This window comes from Bufo gargarizans, chromosome 3 (genome assembly GCF_014858855.1).
Source record: "Bufo gargarizans isolate SCDJY-AF-19 chromosome 3, ASM1485885v1, whole genome shotgun sequence".
Taxonomy (NCBI): Eukaryota; Metazoa; Chordata; class Amphibia; order Anura; family Bufonidae; genus Bufo; species Bufo gargarizans.
The window spans coordinates 206,408,745-206,430,492 of record NC_058082.1 but is presented as its reverse complement, the minus strand read 5'-3'; the positions used below and the strand labels follow the sequence as shown (position 1 = coordinate 206,430,492).

At 43.8% G+C, this 21,748-nt stretch overlaps 1 protein-coding gene across 1 annotated transcript in view; it reads left to right on the top strand.

The window, feature by feature from the left end:
* AFF3 (AF4/FMR2 family member 3) overlaps positions 1-21,748 on the top strand; it is a 162,117-nt gene that overhangs the window by 36,358 nt on the left and 104,011 nt on the right. The window contains exon 4 of the mRNA XM_044286032.1: positions 18,450-18,490. Within this exon, the coding sequence (XP_044141967.1) occupies positions 18,450-18,490 (41 nt within the window). The remainder of the gene's footprint in view (positions 1-18,449; positions 18,491-21,748) is intronic.

The window sequence follows — 21,748 nt, the reverse complement described above, 5'->3', positions numbered from 1 at the left end:
GCTGTCACACCAAGTGCATTTAACCAGCAATAGTCTGTTCATTTTTTGGCCATATACAAAATCAGGGGCAAGCTGCGCCTGTCACCAAGTGCATTTAACCCTCAATGGTGTGGTTGTTTTCTGGCTAAAGCCTACATCAGGGTGAAGCTGTCACACCAAGTGCATTTAACCAGCAATAGTCTGTTTATTTTTTGGCCATATACTACATCAGGGGCAAGCTGCGCCCGTCACCAAGTGCATTTAACCCTCAGTAGTGTGGTTGGTCAAGCTGTGACACCAAGTGCATTTAACCAGCAATAGTCTGTTCATTTTTTGGCCATATACTACATCAGGGGCAAGCTGCGCCCGTCACCAAGTGCATTTAACCAGCAATAGTGTGGTTATTTTTTGGCCATATCCCAGTCTAATTCTGTCACTAAATCCATACCGGTCACCCAGCGCCTAAATACTAGGCCTCAAATTTATATCCCGCTAAATCTCTCGTTACCGCTGTCCTGTTGTAGCTGGGAAAGTTATTTAGTGTCCGTCAAAGCACATTTTTTGTTCTGGGTTGAAGTACAATTCCCAATTTAGCAATTTCATAATTTAGTGGTTTCTGCTATATCAGAGCTATTTGAAATCTATCCCTAAAAGGGTATATAATATTCAAGGTGCACATTGGGTCATTCAGAATAACTTCACACACACCCGCTACTGTGTATTTTCAAGTCTAATTCTGTCACTAAACCCATACCTGTCACCCAGCGCCTAAATACTAGGCCTCAAATTTATATCCTGCTAAATCTCTCGTTACCGCTGTCCTGTTGTAGCTGGGAAAGTTATTTAGTGTCCGTCAAAGCACATTTTTTGTTCTGGGTTGAAGTACAATTCCCAATTTAGCAATTTCATAATTTAGTGGTTTCTGCTATATCAGAGCTATTTGAAATCTATCCCTAAAAGGGTATATAATATTCAAGGTGCACATTGGGTCATTCAGAATAACTTCACACACACCCGCTACTGTGTATTTTCAAGTCTAATTCTGTCACTAAACCCATACCTGTCACCCAGCGCCTAAATACTAGGCCTCAAATTTATATCCTGCTAAATCTCTCGTTACCGCTGTCCTGTTGTAGCTGGGAAAGTTATTTAGTGTCCGTCAAAGCACATTTTTTGTTCTGGGTTGAAATACAATTCCCAATTTAGCAATTTCATAATTTAGTGGTTTCTGCTATATCAGAGCTATTTGAAATCTATCCCTAAAAGGGTAGATCATATTGAAGGTGCACATAGGGTCATTCAGAATAACTTCACACACACCCGCTACTGTGTATTTCCAAGTCTAATTCTGTCACTAAACCCATACCTGTCACCCAGCGCCTAAATACTAGGCCTCAAATTTATATCCCGCTAAATCTCTCGTTACCGCTGTCCTGTTGTAGCTGGGAAAGTTATTTAGTGTCCGTCAAAGCACATTTTTTGTTCTGGGTTGAAGTACAATTCCCAATTTAGCAATTTCATAATTTAGTGGTTTCTGCTATATCAGAGCTATTTGAAATCTATCCCTAAAAGGGTATATAATATTCAAGGTGCACATTGGGTCATTCAGAATAACTTCACACACACCCGCTACTGTGTATTTTCAAGTCTAATTCTGTCACTAAACCCATACCTGTCACCCAGCGCCTAAATACTAGGCCTCAAATTTATATCCTGCTAAATCTCTCGTTACCGCTGTCCTGTTGTAGCTGGGAAAGTTATTTAGTGTCCGTCAAAGCACATTTTTTCTTCTGGGTTGAAATACAATTCCCAATTTAGCAATTTCATAATTTAGTGGTTTCTGCTATATCAGAGCTATTTGAAATCTATCCCTAAAAGGGTAGATCATATTGAAGGTGCACATAGGGTCATTCAGAATAACTTCACACACACCCGCTACTGTGTATTTCCAAGTCTAATTCTGTCACTAAACCCATACCTGTCACCCAGCGCCTAAATACTAGGCCTCAAATTTATATCCCGCTAAATCTCTCGTTACCGCTGTCCTGTTGTAGCTGGGAAAGTTATTTAGTGTCCGTCAAAGCACATTTTTTGTTCTGGGTTGAAGTACAATTCCCAATTTAGCAATTTCATAATTTAGTGGTTTCTGCTATATCAGAGCTATTTGAAATCTATCCCTAAAAGGGTATATAATATTCAAGGTGCACATTGGGTCATTCAGAATAACTTCACACACACCCGCTACTGTGTATTTCCAAGTCTAATTCTGTCACTAAACCCATACCTGTCACCCAGCGCCTAAATACTAGGCCTCAAATTTATATCCTGCTAAATCTCTCGTTACCGCTGTACTGTTGTTGCTTGGAAAGATATTTAGTGTCCGTCAAAGCACATTTTTTGTTCTGGGTTGAAGTACAATTCCCAATTTAGCAATTTCATAATTTAGTGGTTTCTGCTATATCAGAGCTATTTGAAATCTATCCCTAAAAGGGTATATAATATTCAAGGTGCACATTGGGTCATTCAGAATAACTTCACACACACCCGCTACTGTGTATTTTCAAGTCTAATTCTGTCACTAAACCCATACCTGTCACCCAGCGCCTAAATACTAGGCCTCAAATTTATATCCTGCTAAATCTCTCGTTACCGCTGTACTGTTGTTGCTGGGCAAGATATTTAGTGTCCGTCAAAGCACATTTTTTGTTCTGGGTTGAAATACAATTCCCAATTTAGCAATTTCATAATTTAGTGGTTTCTGCTATATCAGAGCTATTTGAAATCTATCCCTAAAAGGGTATATAATATTCAAGGTGCACATTGGGTCATTCAGAATAACTTCACACACACCCGCTACTGTGTATTTCCAAGTCTAATTCTGGCACTAAACCCATACCTGTCACCCAGCGCCTAAATACTAGGCCTCAAATTTATATCCCGCTAAATCTGTCCTTAGTGCTGTAGCTGGGCGAGTTATTTAGTGTCCGTTCAAGCACATTTCTTGTTCTGGGTTGAAATACAATTCCCAATTTAGCAATTTCATAATTTAGTGGTTTCTGCTATATCAGAGCTATTTGAAATCTATCCCTAAAAGGGTATATAATATTCAAGGTGCACATTGGGTCATTCAGAATAACTTCACACACACCCGCTACTGTGTATTTCCAAGTCTAATTCTGGCACTAAACCCATACCTGTCACCCAGCGCCTAAATACTAGGCCTCAAATTTATATCCCGCTAAATCTGTCCTTAGTGCTGTAGCTGGGCGAGTTATTTAGTGTCCGTTCAAGCACATTTCTTGTTCTGGGTTGAAATACAATTCCCAATTTAGCAATTTCATAATTTAGTGGTTTCTGCTATATCAGAGCTATTTGAAATCTATCCCTAAAAGGGTATATAATATTCAAGGTGCACATAGGGTCATTCAGAATAACTTCACACACACCCGCTACTGTGTATTTCCAAGTCTAATTCTGTCACTAAATCCATACCGGTCACCCAGCGCCTAAATACTAGGCCTCAAATTTATATCCAGCTAAATCTGTCCCTAGTGCTGTAGCTGGGCGAGTTATTTAGTGTCCGTTCAAGCACATTTCTTGTTCTGGGTTGAAATACAATTCCCAATTTAGCAATTTCATAATTTAGTGGTTTCTGCTATATCAGAGCTATTTGAAATCTATCCCTAAAAGGGTATATAATATTCAAGGTGCACATTGGGTCATTCAGAATAACTTCACACACACACGCTTCTGTGCATTTCCAAGTCTAATTCTGTCACTAAATCCATACCGGTCACCCAGCGCCTAAATACTAGGCCTCAAATTTATATCCCGCTGAATTTGAATACAATACATTGGGCCAAATAATATATTTGTTGTTGTGGTGAACCATAACAATGAGAAAAACATCTAGTAAGGGACGCGGACGTGGACATGGTCGTGGTGGTGTTAGTGGACCCTCTGGTGCTGGGAGAGGACGTGGCCGTTCTGCCACATCCACACGTCCTAGTGTACCAACTACCTCAGGTCCCAGTAGCCGCCAGAATTTACAGCGATATATGGTGGGGCCCAATGCCGTTCTAAGGATGGTAAGGCCTGAGCAGGTACAGGCATTAGTCAATTGGGTGGCCGACAGTGGATCCAGCACGTTCACATTATCTCCCACCCAGTCTTCTGCAGAAAGCGCACAGATGGCGCCTGAAAACCAACCCCATCAGTCTGTCACATCACCCCCATGCATACCAGGGAAACTGTCTCAGCCTCAAGTTATGCAGCAGTCTCTTATGCTGTTTGAAGACTCCGCTGGCAGGGTTTCCCAAGGGCATCCACCTAGCCCTTCCCCAGCGGTGAAAGACATAGAATGCACTGACGCACAACCACTTATGTTTCCTGATGATGAGGACATGGGAATACCACCTCAGCATGTCTCTGATGATGACGAAACACAGGTGCCAACTGCTGCGTCTTTCTGCAGTGTGCAGACTGAACAGGAGGTCAGGGATCAAGACTGGGTGGAAGACGATGCAGGGGACGATGAGGTCCTAGACCCCACATGGAATGAAGGTCGTGCCACTGACTTTCACAGTTCGGAGGAAGAGGCAGTGGTGAGACCGAGCCAACAGCGTAGCAAAAGAGGGAGCAGTGGGCAAAAGCAGAACACCCGCCGCCAAGAGACTCCGCCTGCTACTGACCGCCGCCATCTGGGACCGAGCACCCCAAAGGCAGCTTCAAGGAGTTCCCTGGCATGGCACTTCTTCAAACAATGTGCTGACGACAAGACCCGAGTGGTTTGCACGCTGTGCCATCAGAGCCTGAAGCGAGGCATTAACGTTCTGAACCTGAGCACAACCTGCATGACCAGGCACCTGCATGCAAAGCATGAACTGCAGTGGAGTAAACACCTTAAAACCAAGGAAGTCACTCAGGCTCCCCCTGCTACCTCTTCTGCTGCTGCCGCCTCGGCCTATTCTGCTGCTGCCGCCTCGGCCTCTTCCTCCGCCTCTGGAGGAACGTTGGCACCTGCCGCCCAGCAAACAGGGGATGTACCACCAACACCACCACCACCACCTCCGTCACCAAGCGTCTCAACCATGTCACACGCCAGCGTTCAGCTCTCCATCTCACAAACATTTGAGAGAAAGCGTAAATTCCCACCTAGCCACCCTCGATCCCTGGCCCTGAATGCCAGCATTTCTAAACTACTGGCCTATGAAATGCTGTCATTCAGGCTGGTGGACACAGACAGCTTCAAACAGCTCATGTCGCTTGCTGTCCCACAGTATGTTGTTCCCAGCCGGCACTACTTCTCCAAGAGAGCCGTGCCTTCCCTGCACAACCAAGTATCCGATAAAATCAAGTGTGCACTGCGCAACGCCATCTGTGGCAAGGTCCACCTAACCACAGATACGTGGACCAGTAAGCACGGCCAGGGACGCTATATCTCCCTAACTGCACACTGGGTAAATGTAGTGGCAGCTGGGCCCCAGGCGGAGAGCTGTTTGGCGCACGTCCTTCCGCCGCCAAGGATCGCAGGGCAACATTCTTTGCCTCCTGTTGCCACCTCCTCCTTCTCGGCTTCCTCCTCCTCTTCTTCCACCTGCTCATCCAGTCAGCCACACACCTTCACCACCAACTTCAGCACAGCCCGGGGTAAACGTCAGCAGGCCATTCTGAAACTCATATGTTTGGGGGACAGGCCCCACACCGCACAGGAGTTGTGGCGGGGTATAGAACAACAGACCGACGAGTGGTTGCTGCCGGTGAGCCTCAAGCCCGGCCTGGTGGTGTGTGATAATGGGCGAAATCTCGTTGCAGCTCTGGGACTAGCCAATTTGACGCACATCCCTTGCTTGGCGCATGTGCTGAATTTGGTGGTGCAGAAGTTCATTCACAACTACCCCGACATGTCAGAGCTGCTGCATAAAGTGCGGGCCGTCTGTTCGCGCTTCCGGCGTTCACATCCTGCTGCTGCTCGCCTGTCTGCGCTACAGCGTAACTTCGGCCTTCCCGCTCACCGCCTCATATGCGACGTGCCCACCAGGTGGAACTCCACCTTGCACATGCTGGACAGACTGTGCGAGCAGCAGCAGGCCATAGTGGAGTTTCAGCTGCAGCACGCACGGGTCAGTCGCACTACAGAACAGCACCACTTCACCACCAATGACTGGGCCTCCATGCGAGACCTGTGTGCCCTGTTGCGCTGTTTCGAGTACTCCACCAACATGGCCAGTGGCGATGACACCGTTATCAGCGTTACAATACCACTTCTATGTCTCCTTGAGAAAACACTTAGGGCGATGATGGAAGAGGAGGTGGCCCAGGAGGAGGAGGAGGAGGAGGAGGAAGAGGGGTCATTTTTAGCACTTTCAGGCCAGTCTCTTCGAAGTGACTCAGAGGGAGGTTTTTGGCAACAGCAGAGGCCAGGTACAAATGTGGCCAGCCAGGGCCCACTACTGGAGGACGAGGAGGACGAGGATGAGGAGGAGGTGGAGGAGGATGAGGATGAAGCATGGTCACAGCGGGGTGGCACCCAACGCAGCTCGGGTCCATCACTGGTGCGTGGCTGGGGGGAAAGGCAGGACGATGACGATACGCCTCCCACAGAGGACAGCTTGTCCTTATCCCTGGGCAGCCTGGCACACATGAGCGACTACATGCTGCAGTGCCTGCGCAACGACAGCAGAGTTGCCCACATTTTAACCTGTGCGGACTACTGGGTTGCCACCCTGCTGGATCCACGCTACAAAGACAATGTGCCCACCTTACTTCCTGCACTGGAGCGTGATAGGAAGATGCGCGAGTACAAGCGCACGTTGGTAGACGCGCTACTGAGAGCATTCCCAAATGTCACAGGGGAACAAGTGGAAGCCCAAGGCCAAGGCAGAGGAGGAGCAAGAGGTCGCCAAGGCAGCTGTGTCACGGCCAGCTCCTCTGAGGGCAGGGTTAGCATGGCAGAGATGTGGAAAACTTTTGTCAACACGCCACAGCTAACTGCACCACCACCTGATACGCAACGTGTTAGCAGGAGGCAACATTTCACTAACATGGTGGAACAGTACGTGTGCACACCCCTCCACGTACTGACTGATGGTTCGGCCCCATTCAACTTCTGGGTCTCTAAATTGTCCACGTGGCCAGAGCTAGCCTTTTATGCCTTGGAGGTGCTGGCCTGCCCGGCAGCCAGCGTTTTGTCTGAACGTGTATTCAGCACGGCAGGGGGCGTCATTACAGACAAACGCAGCCGCCTGTCTACAGCCAATGTGGACAAGCTGACGTTCATAAAAATGAACCAGGCATGGATCCCACAGGACCTGTCCGTCCCTTGTCCAGATTAGACATTAACTACCTCCCCATAACCATATATTATTGGACTCCAGGGCACTTCCTCATTCAATCCTATTTTTATTTTCATTTTACCATTATATTGCGATGCTACCCAAAGTTGAATGAACCTCTCCTCTGCCTGTGTGCTAGGCCTAAATATATGCCAATGGACTGTTGCAGTGGTGGCTGACATGAAGCCTGATTCTCTGCTATGACATGCAGACTAATTCTCTGCTGACATGAAGCCAGATTGTCTGTTACGGGACCTCTCTCCTCTGCCTGGGTGCTGGGCCTAAATTTATGACAATGGACTGTTGCAGTGGTGGCTGACGTGAAGCCTCATTCTCTGCTATGACATGCAGACTGATTCTCTGCTGACATGAAGCCAGATTGTCTGTTACGGGACCTCTCTGCTCTGCCTGTGTGCTAGGCCTAAATATATGCCAATGGACTGTTGCAGTGGTGGCTGACGTGAAGCCTGATTCTCTGCTATGACATGCAGACTGATTCTCTGCTGTCATGAAGCCAGATTGTCTGTTACGGGACCTCTCTGCTCTGCCTGTGTGCTAGGCCTAAATATATGCCAATGGACTGTTGCAGTGGTGGGTGACGTGAAGCCTCATTCTCTGCTATGACATGCAGACTGATTCTCTGCTGACATGAAGCCAGATCCTCTTTTACGGGACCTCTCTCCTCTGCCTGGGTGCTGGGCCTAAATTTATGACAATGGACTGTTGCAGTGGTGGCTGACGTGAAGCCTCATTCTCTGCTATGACATGCAGACTGATTCTCTGCTGACATGAAGCCAGATCCTCTGTTACGGGACCTCTCTCCTCTGCCTGGGTGCTGGGCCTAAATTTATGACAATGGACTGTTGCAGTGGTGGCTGACGTGAAGCCTGATTCTCTGCTATGACATGCAGACTGATTCTCTGCTGTCATGAAGCCAGATTGTCTGTTACGGGACCTCTCTGCTCTGCCTGTGTGCTAGGCCTAAATATATGCCAATGGACTGTTGCAGTGGTGGGTGACGTGAAGCCTGATTCTCTGCTATGATATGAAGACTGATTCTCTGCTGACATGAAGCCAGATTGTCTGTTACGGGACCTTTCTCCTCTGCCTGGGTTCTGGGCCTAAATTTATGAAAATTGACTCTTACAGTGGTGGGTGACGTGAAGCCTGATTCTCTGCTATGATATGAAGACTGATTCTCTGCTGACATGAAGCCAGATTGTCTGTTACGGGACCTTTCTCCTCTGCCTGGGTTCTGGGCCTAAATTTATGAAAATTGACTCTTACAGTGGTGGGTGACGTGAAGCCTGATTCTCTGCTATGATATGAAGACTGATTCTCTGCTGACATGAAGCCAGATTGTCTGTTACGGGACCTTTCTCCTCTGCCTGGGTTCTGGGCCTAAATTTATGAAAATTGACTCTTACAGTGGTGGGTGACGTGAAGCCTGATTCTCTGCTATGATATGAAGACTGATTCTCTGCTGACATGAAGCCAGATTCTCTGTTACGGGACCTCTCTCCTCTGCCTGGGTGCTGGGCCTAAATTTATGACAATGGACTGTTGCAGTGGTGGCTGACGTGAAGCCTGATTCTCTGCTATGACATGCAGACTGATTCTCTGCTGACATGAAGCCAGATCCTCTGTTACGGGACCTCTCTCCTCTGCCTGTGTGTGTGCTGGGCCTAAATATATGCCAATGGACTGTTGCAGTGGTGGCTGACGTGAAGCCTCATTCTCTGCTATGACATGCAGACTGATTCTCTGCTGACATGAAGCCAGATTCTCTGTTACGGGACCTCTCTCCTCTGCCTGTGTGTGTGCTGGGCCTAAATATATGCCAATGGACTGTTGCAGTGGTGGCTGACGTGAAGCCTCATTCTCTGCTATGACATGCAGACTAATTCTCTGCTGACATGAAGACAGATTCTCTGTTACGGGACCTCCCTCCTCTGCCTGGGTGCTGGGCCTAAATATATGCCAATGGACTGTTGCAGTGGTGGCTGACGTGAAGCCTCATTCTCTGCTATGACATGCAGACTGATTCTCTGCTGACATGAAGCCAGATCCTCTGTTACGGGACCTCTCTCCTCTGCCTGTGTGTGTGCTGGGCCTAAATATATGCCAATGGACTGTTGCAGTGGTGGCTGACGTGAAGCCTCATTCTCTGCTATGACATGCAGACTGATTCTCTGCTGACATGAAGCCAGATTCTCTGTTACGGGACCTCTCTCCTCTGCCTGTGTGTGTGCTGGGCCTAAATATATGCCAATGGACTGTTGCAGTGGTGGCTGACGTGAATCCTCATTCTCTGCTATGACATGCAGACTAATTCTCTGCTGACATGAAGACAGATTCTCTGTTACGGGACCTCCCTCCTCTGCCTGGGTGCTGGGCCTAAATATATGCCAATGGACTGTTGCAGTGGTGGCTGACGTGAAGCCTCATTCTCTGCTATGACATGCAGACTGATTCTCTGCTGACATGAAGCCAGATTCTCTGTTACGGGACCTCTCTCCTCTGCCTGTGTGTGTGCTGGGCCTAAATATATGCCAATGGACTGTTGCAGTGGTGGCTGACGTGAAGCCTCATTCTCTGCTATGACATGCAGACTAATTCTCTGCTGACATGAAGACAGATTCTCTGTTACGGGACCTCCCTCCTCTGCCTGGGTGCTGGGCCTAAATATATGCCAATGGACTGTTGCAGTGGTGGCTGACGTGAAGCCTCATTCTCTGCTATGACATGCAGACTGATTCTCTGCTGACATGAAGCCAGATTGTCTGTTACGGGACCTCTCTCCTCTGCCTGGGTGCTGGGTAGTGTTGAGCGCGAATATTCGAAAAGCAAATTTTTTTCGCGAATATCGCAACTTCGCGATTTCGCGAATATTTCGAATATAGTGCTATATATTCGTAAAAACGAATATTCGTTTTTTGTTTTTTCCCCCCCCCCCCCCCACAAAATTACAGTACACATATAATTGATTGTTTCCCAAAGGTCCAACAGCTCAGATCTTACTCACATTGCCTAGAAAGTGATTGAGGCGCGAATCTTCGTAAGGCGATTTTATTAGCGCACATGCGAATATCGGCACGTCCCAGAACAGAGGCAAAGGGCTTTGCATTCATACATTAGTGAATTGAGTTGCGAATCTTCGTAAGGCGATTTTATTAGCGCACATGCGAATATCTACACTTGTCCCAGAACAGAGGCAAAGGGCTTTGCATTCATACATTAGTGATTGAATTGAGCTGCGAATCTTCGTAAGGCGATTTTATTAACGCAAATGCAAATATCTACACTTGTCCCCAGAACAGAGAGGCAAAGGCCTGTGCATTCATATAGTATAGCACCATATTCGCGAATACGTAGAACTTCGTAAAATTCGATTAACGGAAATTCGTATTTTTTATTTTACTTTCCACCTTACAGATTACATTGATCTGTACTCTGTCAACTACTGTCATCACCCCCCACTGTATCTCGATTGATTCCCAAAAGTCTCACATTCCCTAGAAAGTGATTGAGGTGCGAATCTTCGTAAGGCGATTTTATTAGCGCACATGCGAATATCGGCACGTCCCAGAACAGAGGCAAAGGGCTTTGCATTCATACATTAGTGAATTGAGTTGCGAATCTTCGTAAGGCGATTTTATTAGCGCACATGCGAATATCTACACTTGTCCCAGAACAGAGGCAAAGGGCTTTGCATTCATACATTAGTGATTGAATTGAGCTGCGAATCTTCGTAAGGCGATTTTATTAACGCAAATGCAAATATCTACACTTGTCCCCAGAACAGAGAGGCAAAGGCCTGTGCATTCATATAGTATAGCACCATATTCGCGAATACGTAGAACTTCGTAAAATTCGATTAACGAAAATTCGTATTTTTTATTTTACTTTCCACCTTACAGATTACATTGATCTGTACTCTGTCAACTACTGTCATCACCCCCCACTGTATCTCGATTGATTCCCAAAAGTCTCACATTCCCTAGAAAGTGATTGAGGTGCGAATCTTCGTAAGGCGATTTTATTAGCGCACATGCGAATATCGGCACGTCCCAGAACAGAGGCAAAGGGCTTTGCATTCATACATTAGTGAATTGAGTTGCGAATCTTCGTAAGGCGATTTTATTAGCGCACATGCGAATATCTACACTTGTCCCAGAACAGAGGCAAAGGGCTTTGCATTCATACATTAGTGATTGAATTGAGCTGCGAATCTTCGTAAGGCGATTTTATTAACGCAAATGCAAATATCTACACTTGTCCCCAGAACAGAGAGGCAAAGGCCTGTGCATTCATATAGTATAGCACCATATTCGCGAATACGTAGAACTTCGTAAAATTCGATTAACGAAAATTCGTATTTTTTATTTTACTTTCCACCTTACAGATTACATTGATCTGTACTCTGTCAACTACTGTCATCACCCCCCACTGTATCTCGATTGATTCCCAAAAGTCTCACATTCCCTAGAAAGTGATTGAGGTGCGAATCTTCGTAAGGCGATTTTATTAGCGCACATGCGAATATCTACACTTGTCCCAGAACAGAGGCAAAGGGCATTGCATTCATACATTAGTGATTGAATTGAGTTGCGAATCTTCGTAAGGCGATTTCATTAGCGCACATGTGAATTTTGCATAAAATATATGTATTATGCGATGCGAAAATTCGAATTATCGCATATGCGAAATAATAACGAATTTGAATAATCGCGAATATTTTACGAATATTCTTTCGAATATTCACAAAATTTCGCGAATTCGAATATGGGACATGCCGCTCAACACTAGTGCTGGGCCTAAATTTATGACAATGGACTGTTGCAGTGGTGGGTGACGTGAAGCCTGATTCTCTGCTATGACATGCAGACTGATTCTCTGCTGACATGAAGCCAGATTGTCTGTTACGGGACCTCTCTCCTCTGCCTGGGTGCTGGGCCTAAATATATGCCAATGGACTGTTGCAGTGGTGGCTGACGTGAAGCCTCATTCTCTGCTATGACATGCAGACTAATTCTCTGCTGACATGAAGCCAGATTGTCTGTTACGGGACCTCTCTCCTCTGCCTGGGTGCCGGGGCCTAAATATCTGAGAATGGACTGTTCCAGTGGTGGGTGACGGGAAGCCAGATTCTCTGCTATGGAACCTCTCTCCAATTGATTTTGGTTAATTTTTATTTATTTAATTTTTATTTTAATTCATTTCCCTATCCACATTTGTTTGCAGGGGATTTACCTACATGTTGCTGCCTTTTGCAGCCCTCTAGCTCTTTCCTGGGCTGTTTTACAGCCTTTTTAGTGCCGAAAAGTTCGGGTCCCCATTGACTTCAATGGGGTTCGGGTTCGGGACGAAGTTCGGATCGGGTTCGGATCCCGAACCCGAACATTTCCGGGATGTTCGGCCGAACTTCTCGAACCCGAACATCCAGGTGTTCGCTCAACTCTAATCAGCGCTCTTTAAGAGTGTCCCTTGGGATGTGAGGACAGATTTGTCGCCTTGATTGTTCTGTGCTGTACAGGAGGTTATAGCACATTCTGCTTCCACGTGTGCAATAGCTTTGTCTTTTTTTTATAAGGTCATTGAACTCCGCCATGAGTACAATATGAAAAACAGGTTGACCTTTCAGAATGCTCATTTTTCATAGGGCTGCATTTTAGCAAAATCCCTATTATGAATTCTTCCATAAATCACCTAGGACTATTGCAGGATAAGTATTAGTCAGAGGGAAATGGGAAAAAAAAAGAGCATCTGCTTAAGTCATAGTCCATTTAGAAGACAGGAGAAGATTCCTGGCCATCTCAGCTCTGTTCGTTCTGTGCGCCTAGTTCACATCTCCGTTCGGTCAGATCCAGCGGCTTTTCTCCAGCTGGAGTTCACTTGTTCACCAACGAGGATCCGGACGCTTTCCAGTGACATGCCAGCTTTCAGCAAGACAAGAACATGCAATGCAATGGTTTTCGTCCAGCCATGACGGAAAATGGCCGGATCCCTGAACGGACACATGTACTGGAGATACGAACATAACCAGTATGAGACTTTACATAAAAAATATTTTAAGTAACATATTCCCTTTAAAAGAAATGTAATCTTTTATGCTTCTGCAAGCTCTGCTATTCCTGTACAAACAACAGACACCCTGGCAGAGCCCAGTAGATCCCATTTTAATTCAACCGGTCTGTAGGGTGCTGCTGCTGTCAGCTGTACAACAGATCCAGCAGAACATTGTGGCATGTGTTATAAAGTGAAGCCAGAATGCAGATGTGAATGGAGCCTTAGATGGATTTTCCAGGTCCCATTAGGTCCCGCAAAAGTGGCTTAATTACACAGAACACATGCGTAGGAGAAAGCTTATAATATACTTAGCGTTCTGAAATTGGCCTCCTGAGAACCTGGTCACGTGACACTCATCCTCTGAAAAGTCACCTCCCGCCAATGCCAGGTTTCCTGCCTGGGCTGTGGATAGGGCAACACTTCCATTGTGGATGGGGCCAGGACACTTCCTCTCTGTGGCCACATATACAGATGAGGTAGATTCCGGTGTATATCCATCTCACTTGTATCTCTAACTATGGTGGTTAGGGAATGTGTCTGCCTTATGAAACCTCCTTGTATTGTGATTTGCCTGAATACGATAAATGACTGCAGTCAGTGAGGCACAGGTGAAGCCCTGTGCAAACAAATGGAAGCACAATCTAATATGCTGTTTTGAATATGCTACAACATGAGATTTTTATTTTTTTCCTCCTGGCTTCAGTTACCTTGTTTGGAATGATGTGAAAATTTATAGCCAGGACAGTCAATCTGTATTCTGTTTGCCAAGACTGAATAAATAGTCCTTTGTGCTTGGATGTTATGAGTAAAGCATGTTCATCTGTATGGTCTGAACACAAGATCCACAGGGATTCATAAAAGTCAAAGCACTGGTATGTGCTGCTGAGAACTGCGGGATAAATGTATAAATTCAAGCTGGAAAGGAAATTGCACAGCAGTGTCAAGTAGCGAGCACCAACATGAGACATCACCCTTGCAAATGAGCAGTCATCGGTAATGAAATATTATTCCACTCTGTAATATTTCAACATAAAGAGGGGGGAAAAAGCTGGCTTAAGATCATTTATCAGCTAGACTCTATGTAATTGCAGTAATGCCAGATCAGGGTAACCCTAAAAGAAGGCTACAATCTATCCGGTATATAATTGTGGATAATATGTATTTACCTTGTATATGATTTGTAATCGCTCAGCTATGATGGGATAAATGTATAAATTCAAACTGGAAAATAAATATATAATAAGTATAGGATAAAGCACTAATTACCAGTGATTTTGTATAATCAGCCATAATATGGCATGAGTTCTGTCACCACAAAAAGATGGACAGATAAAGAAATTCTGCTAGGTCTATTTTAAGCTGGCAGCTCAGGGGTGTGCAATTCCTCAGGGGTGTGTCCTTTCTGCTGCAGCTGGTGGCAGTTGAAGGCTGGAACCAAGCATGTAGGTCGACCTCAGTGAGCTGGACAGAGAATGTAGAAAGAGAGTAAACAACGGGTGGCACTATACAGATACATTTCAGTGAATAACTCGGTGGCTGTAATACATTTTTTATTACATTCAATTACAAAAATATTCAGATCCGGGTGCTGGATTGAAAAATGTAGAATATATTTTGTGGGACAATCCCTATAAGTCACAATATTAAATGGTTCCGTGATGACCATTGTAAGTTGAAACTATTGTAACTTGAGACTATGACTCTATGAAAAACTACTAAGAATTGGTTCTGAAGCCACCAAAATGTCATAACAAAATAACACAAAATGAAGATTAAGGGCTCCTGCACACGAACATATTTTCTTTCCGTGTCTGTTACGTTTTTTTTGCGGACCACATATAAAAGTCATAAATAGTACACAGTGTGCCAGAAAAAATGCAATGTAGCCACATTCACCTGTCTTCCAAAGGGGCATCTCATCCTGTCATTGGAATATAGCAGTACCGGACATGAAGTTCTGTACTGTAGAGAGGCGCTACTAGCCAACCAATCAGTGCATGCCCCTTATTTATACCGGTGTTTTACCAGTGTCCATGCTGGTTGGCTGGATCTTGTCAAAACAAAGACTTTTATATGTTAAAAATATTGTAGCTATTGTAACTTGAGGGGAAACTTGTATATTACATGTGCATTTCATCTCAGACATTCATAGCATACCTACAAAATATGCCATAAATGTCTGACTGATGCAGCTCCCACCTCTTGACCCACACCTAACTCTGAATACAGGCTGTGCAAGGTGGGCAGGTTTACAGATACAGCTGAGCGTACTGTGTGTTGCTGTTTCCATACCTCCATGAGAAAAAAATTAAATCTTCGGGCCAGTTCATGTGGAGTTTTTTGGCCCTTATTTTGGAGCGTATCAGCCTCAAAATAATCTCCCCAAAATGTCTCAAAACAGAGGCCCATTTATTTCAATGGGAAGCAGCACTTCCACGTGGAAAGAAGAAACTTGTAAAAAAGAAGCAGCATGCCCCATCTTGAGGCAGTATCCTCGATGAACCTCCCATTGAAAGGAATTTGAAGCGTCAAAATAATTGCTCCGTTTGTGTCCACATGGTTTTTTGCGCAAAAACCGAGAGCTTAAGATGCAGTTTGTACTAAAAAACACAAAAAAATATGCTGAAAAAAACACGCATGGATTTGGTTCACAATTTTCTAAATCCTTTGTGTGAGCATACCCTTAAAGTAACAGCTCAGCTGTTTAACATAAACCCGTCTACATGTCACAGTGTGGATATGGCTGCTGGCCGAGCGGGTAAAGGAGGATGGGTAGGTAGTACCAAAGATAGAAATGTTTTTGTTTTTTTAATGGCTGTTACAAACCTGGGAATTAATGTATGACTAACAGAGTGACTTCCAAAATGTGAAAGACCATTGCTGCAAATAACACAGAACACTCTGTCCTGATAATAACTGTGCAGCATTTATTGGTACACCAGAAATAGATATAATAACTGTTGGCACAGGATCTGTTTTTCCAGGCTGCCACATACAGCTGACAGCTCTCAAGCTCTACTACGAATGCTTATATGTGGCTTCCCTCCATATTGTGTTTTACTTTTTATTCCAGTTTCACTACTCATCAGTACCAACTGTCAGAATGGCCCCTAAAATGCAGCCTGCCCCTGAGTATTAATAGTAATATACCTTGTTATTAGAGCTCTTTCACATTCCCGTGTTCGTTTGACATCCATGGAATATCTATCCATGTTATAACATATCTGGGAAGAATCCGTGTTTGGTCCGTGTGTCCTTTTTTTGCCCTTCATGTGTCATCCTTATTCCATTGACACTGATAGGCTGAAAATTTTTTTCCAGAGCAACGGCTACCAATTGCCAGTGAAAAACCACTGACCGAACATGAACGAATGCCATCCGTGTTGTGTCAGTGGTTTTTCACAGACCCATAGATTTCAATGGACCTGTTTGGTCCTCATCATGAACTAAAGTATTGCATTTGCTGTGGTTTTTCCACTGACCCACAGTAAGTGGAAAACCACTAATGTGTGAACAAACACATTAAAATCCATGGATACATCTGCTGTCCATGGAAAATGCAGATAGCACATGTCTGTGAAAAACGGAAATGTGAATGAGGCCTTTATCTGCACAAAAAGTCTTGTATTGTCATAAGATCTGCATGTAAATCCCTCTATGCCTGGCTTGTCTCAGTTATGTAGCTGTCTTTGAATGAGCAGTACAGTGTATTATAGAAGCGATAGAAATATTGCCTGTCAAAGTCTAATTGTGGGACTAATAAATTGTAAAAATAAATGTTAAATACAGTTTCAGAAAAAAAAGTAAAAAAATGCACCTTTTTCCATAAAAAAATTGCTTTTCATTGAAATAAAGTTGTAAAAATAAAGTCCCCCCCACGTATTTGGTATTGCCATGACCGTAATTACCCACACTATACAATTATCACATAATTTATCCCACACAGTGAACACTGTAAAACAGAAAAAAAAAAAACTATGCCAGAATTCCTTTTTTTGCTTATTCACCACAAAAAAAAGTGTTATATACATCAATATTATACCAAATATACAAGTCATCCCACAAATATCAAGCCCTTATGTAGCTCTGTAGAAATAAAAATAAAAAAGGATGAGTCTTGGGATGCAGTAATGCAAAAACATTTCCTTTTATTTAAAAAAAGGGTCTTTATTGTGCAAAAGTAGTTAAATTCTAAAATAAAATATGTAACAGTATTTCATATCGCTGTAATCGTACTGACCCAGAGAGTAAAGTTATCATGTTGCAAATTCAATTTAGTAAAATTTACAACATAAAAATACTATGGCGTATTGATGTTTATTTCCCATCAACTGAGTTAATAAAAGTTAATAAATGAGTAATGTGTACCCCAAAATTGTGTCATTAAAAGATACAACTTGGCCCACAAAAAACAAGCTCTCATACGGTTACATTGATGGAAAAATAAAAATAAATGATAGCTATATAAATGCGATGAAAAAAATTTGCTTGGTCATTAAGACCCAAAACAGGCTGGTCACTAAGAGTTAAAGCTCATATCCAGTATTTTGGTATAAGAATTTCCAATTTTCATGGCAATAGCTAGCTACATTATATATCTATATACAAAGTATATGAGATAGACAGATAGATCAATAGACAGATAAGATAGACAATATATAAAAAACAAGGGCAGCACAGCAAAAAAGAAGTAGTGTGGCTGGGTGCCAGCGGTTGTCGGGGCAATCCACCCACCTTACTTACATAAAATGATAAATTCCACGGCACATCCAAAAAAACTTGAGTTTTATTCACCAGAGATACAGCATATCTTGGGATGTGCCGTGGAATTTATCATTTTAGATAGATAGATATAAGATAGATAGATAGATAGATAGAGACAGATAGATGGTCACGAGGTTGGTCAGTTGCTGGACAGAACTGCTCAGATCCTTTTTTTCCTGTGCCTATTTATTTCCTAGATCAAAATGTACAATCCGTTCTAGTGTTTGAATAGGAAGCCAAATGATGAAGTTGCTGCTTTCTTTTAGAACATGAAGTAAATTTTTCTGCTCTGTTTTTTCTCAGCCAGCAACCCAGGGACAAGCCATCGGACTCCAAAATGACAGGTATCTTTTATCATTTTTATAAACCATAAATTGCTTCATGAAGCATAGAAACTGGTTTATAGTAGACTATAAGTCACAGTCAAATTGTGTGCACAGAGTGCCTTACTGACTGAAATGTTATTGGGCAGACCCAAAAAGGAGGTTTCGGCCAGTTCAGGGAAGTGAAGTAGTTTATGCCTTCTCAGGCTGGGATTTATTGAACTGAATGTTAATAGTGGCAACCTATTACTGTTATTTGGAATATGTATGTGTTCTAGTGGATGGACTGTATATTTTAGTGATTTCACCCTCTCTGCTTTGGCTCATTGCAGGGATTATTTCCACTACTATATCCATATACCCTAATAGAGCATATGGACAGTTTCCTTTTACTGATAGCAAGCAGACATTGTTAAAGGGAACCTGTCACCATGAATATGCAGAGAAGCCTCCAGGCGGCATGTTATAGGCAGGAGGAACTGAGCAGAATGATATATAAAGTCGTTTTATTGGAAAATATTCTGCATAACTTGTATTGTATTCATTTAAAGTGTACCTACACCATTAATCATTTTTATAAAACTGTCACAAATACATTAATTGATTTTATTGTTTTACTAGCAAAACAGGCTCCTGAAGTTTGGGCTTTTCAGAAGTGATTGTCACTGAAGCGCATACAGAGTCCGTACACGGTAGCTATATATGTTGTGTACGGATTCTGATATCTACAATATGTGTTGTAGTGAGCACAGTACTGACAGGAACACACACGGCTGCTCCTGCTTGTGACCCGGCAATGATGCCAGTTTTGGGGTTTCAGACAACCCCTGTAAAGTTCATTCAGGAAAAGATTATGCAAAGTAGTTTCATTACCCATTCAGGGGAAGAACATCATCAATATACCACCACCACCAACACAGTTGGGATAGTGTACAGATGTGTAAATGGTCGTCTCCTCCACATGGTTCATAAAGGTTTTGGCATAAGTCAGGCTAGACCCCATAGTGGTCATGCAGTGTTGCACACAGAATATATCCCTGAACACAAAGTAATTTCCATCAAGAACTATTTCCAGAAGCTGTAAAATAAAATGTGGCAACCTACAGTGTAACCAGTATTTTGCAAAGCAGTTTTCATGGCTACAAGATCATTCTGATGTGAGATGGAGTTATATAGACTAACTACATAGAAGGATGCCAACATGGTTGTTCCTGGAATCTCAAGTCATTGTAGATAGATAAAAAAAAAATCTGTAGTGTCTTTAAAGGGTTTGTCTAGTTGTTTAACATTGATGACCTATCCTCAGTATACTTCATCAATATCTGGTTGGTGTGGTCCAAGCCAGTGAGCTGCTTGAAGAGGCCACAGTACTCCAGTGAGGTCTATGGCCGATTCCTAGACCAGTGAAATCACGTTTATTGGTCATGTAGCATACAGAGCATTTGGAAAGTCTTCTAGCCCTTTGACTCTTTTCACATTTTGTTATGTTGAGGACTTGTACTAAAATTACCCCATAATGACAAAGTGAAAAAAGAATGTTTGAAATCTATGCTCACCACGCAACAAAAAATATATAATTTTGTCTGCTACTGGGCAAAAACCATTTGTCTTATACTAAATCAAGTGTGCGGATTACAAATCTGAAGTCCAAATTGTTGTAACACGTCACAAAAGTTTGCGTACTAAACAGTGTATGAAAATGTAATGGAATAACAAAATTTCAAAAAGTCTTGTTTTTCTGTTTAAAAGTCTTACTTGACCAAGGCCCAGTACTGTTAAAAGTGCTTCAGGCATCTGCTTTTGCGTTTGTGAATGGTCATATTTTCCCGTTGCACAAACCAGCAGTAGTCCCTCATCATGTTGTTATTCCAGCGGCCTTGATACCTGTTCTTCATTGTAGAAATATCTTTATGGAACCGCTCTCCATGTTCGTCACTTACATGTCCCAAATTGGGTGGGAAAAAGTCAAGATGGGAATGTAAGAAATGCACTTTCAATGACATTCAGCAGCCAAGTTGTTCATATGCTGTAAGCATGTTGTCTACTAATTTAGCATAGTTTGCAGCTCGTCTGTTCCCAAGGAAGTTCTGCACTACTAGCACAAATGCATCCCAAGCTGCAAGACGCACACGCTTTGTCAGATTCTTGCGCTGATCATAAGTAGTGTATTTTCCGCATATGTAGCAGAAATTATCTGGATCGTTAACACATTTGCATTTATCCATCTTAAGTTTCAAAACTGATAGCACTATAACAGATCACTTTATCAAAATCTGTCCAGCTAGCCTTATATGCTTACTGCTGACATAAGCCTGAGTGCGACCAAACAGGTCTGGACATGTCCATTGGAAAATCTCCAATATAATGCATTAATATTATAACTGAATCGGCTTTGCATGTATAACTTAACCCTTTAAGTCCCCAAGCATAGCGCCCACTCGCACGTGCAGCGGGCGCCATAGCTGCCAGGTTTCTGCTATTTTAAATAGCAGAGACGCGTGGCACATGTATGCGATCAGCCATAAGGCTGATCGCATACATTTTCGCTTTCAGATGCCGTGGTCAAATGTCATGACTATACCATTACAGGCCACTAGGTGGCAGCATTGTATTGGTATAGTGCAAATGAAGTGTTCAATGGTGTCTATATAGACATCTATGGACACAATAGGCAATCTAATGATTGGCAGTTATTGTCACTAGAGTTGATCGAGCATGCTCGGCCAAACACCAGTTCGGCTCTAGCATCTCGATGCTTGCACATGGCGGTATTCGGACGAATACCGCATGTGCCTGAGCGCAATGCTCAAGTCTCCTCCCCGCACGTTTGTTGGCTGCTACGCAGCCAATAAGCTTGCAGGTAAGTACTGCCCTTCACTGTAATGCCGTAGCCATGTTGGTTAGTCATAAGTCGGTAGCTGGAAGCAGTGTAGCACTGCAGTGGGGAAGCGTCAACAGGCCGTGCTTAAGCTGATCTCCTTAGGTGACAAACAGCACACCGCTGCAGATCTGTGGCAGGGGATAATAGACCAGACTGAGCTGTGGCTCTCGCCACTCAATCTAGAACCTGGCATGTTTGTGTCTGATAATGGCCGTACCTTGGTGGCGGCTTTGGAGCTCGGCAAGCTCACACACATCCCATGCCTAGCCCACGTCTTCAACTTAGTGGTTCAGTGGTTTCTCAAAATCTACCCCAATTTGCCTGAGCTACTGGTGAAGGTGCGCCGCGTTTGTGCCCATTTCCACAAGTCATCGGCAGCTTTCGCCGGTCTGTGAACG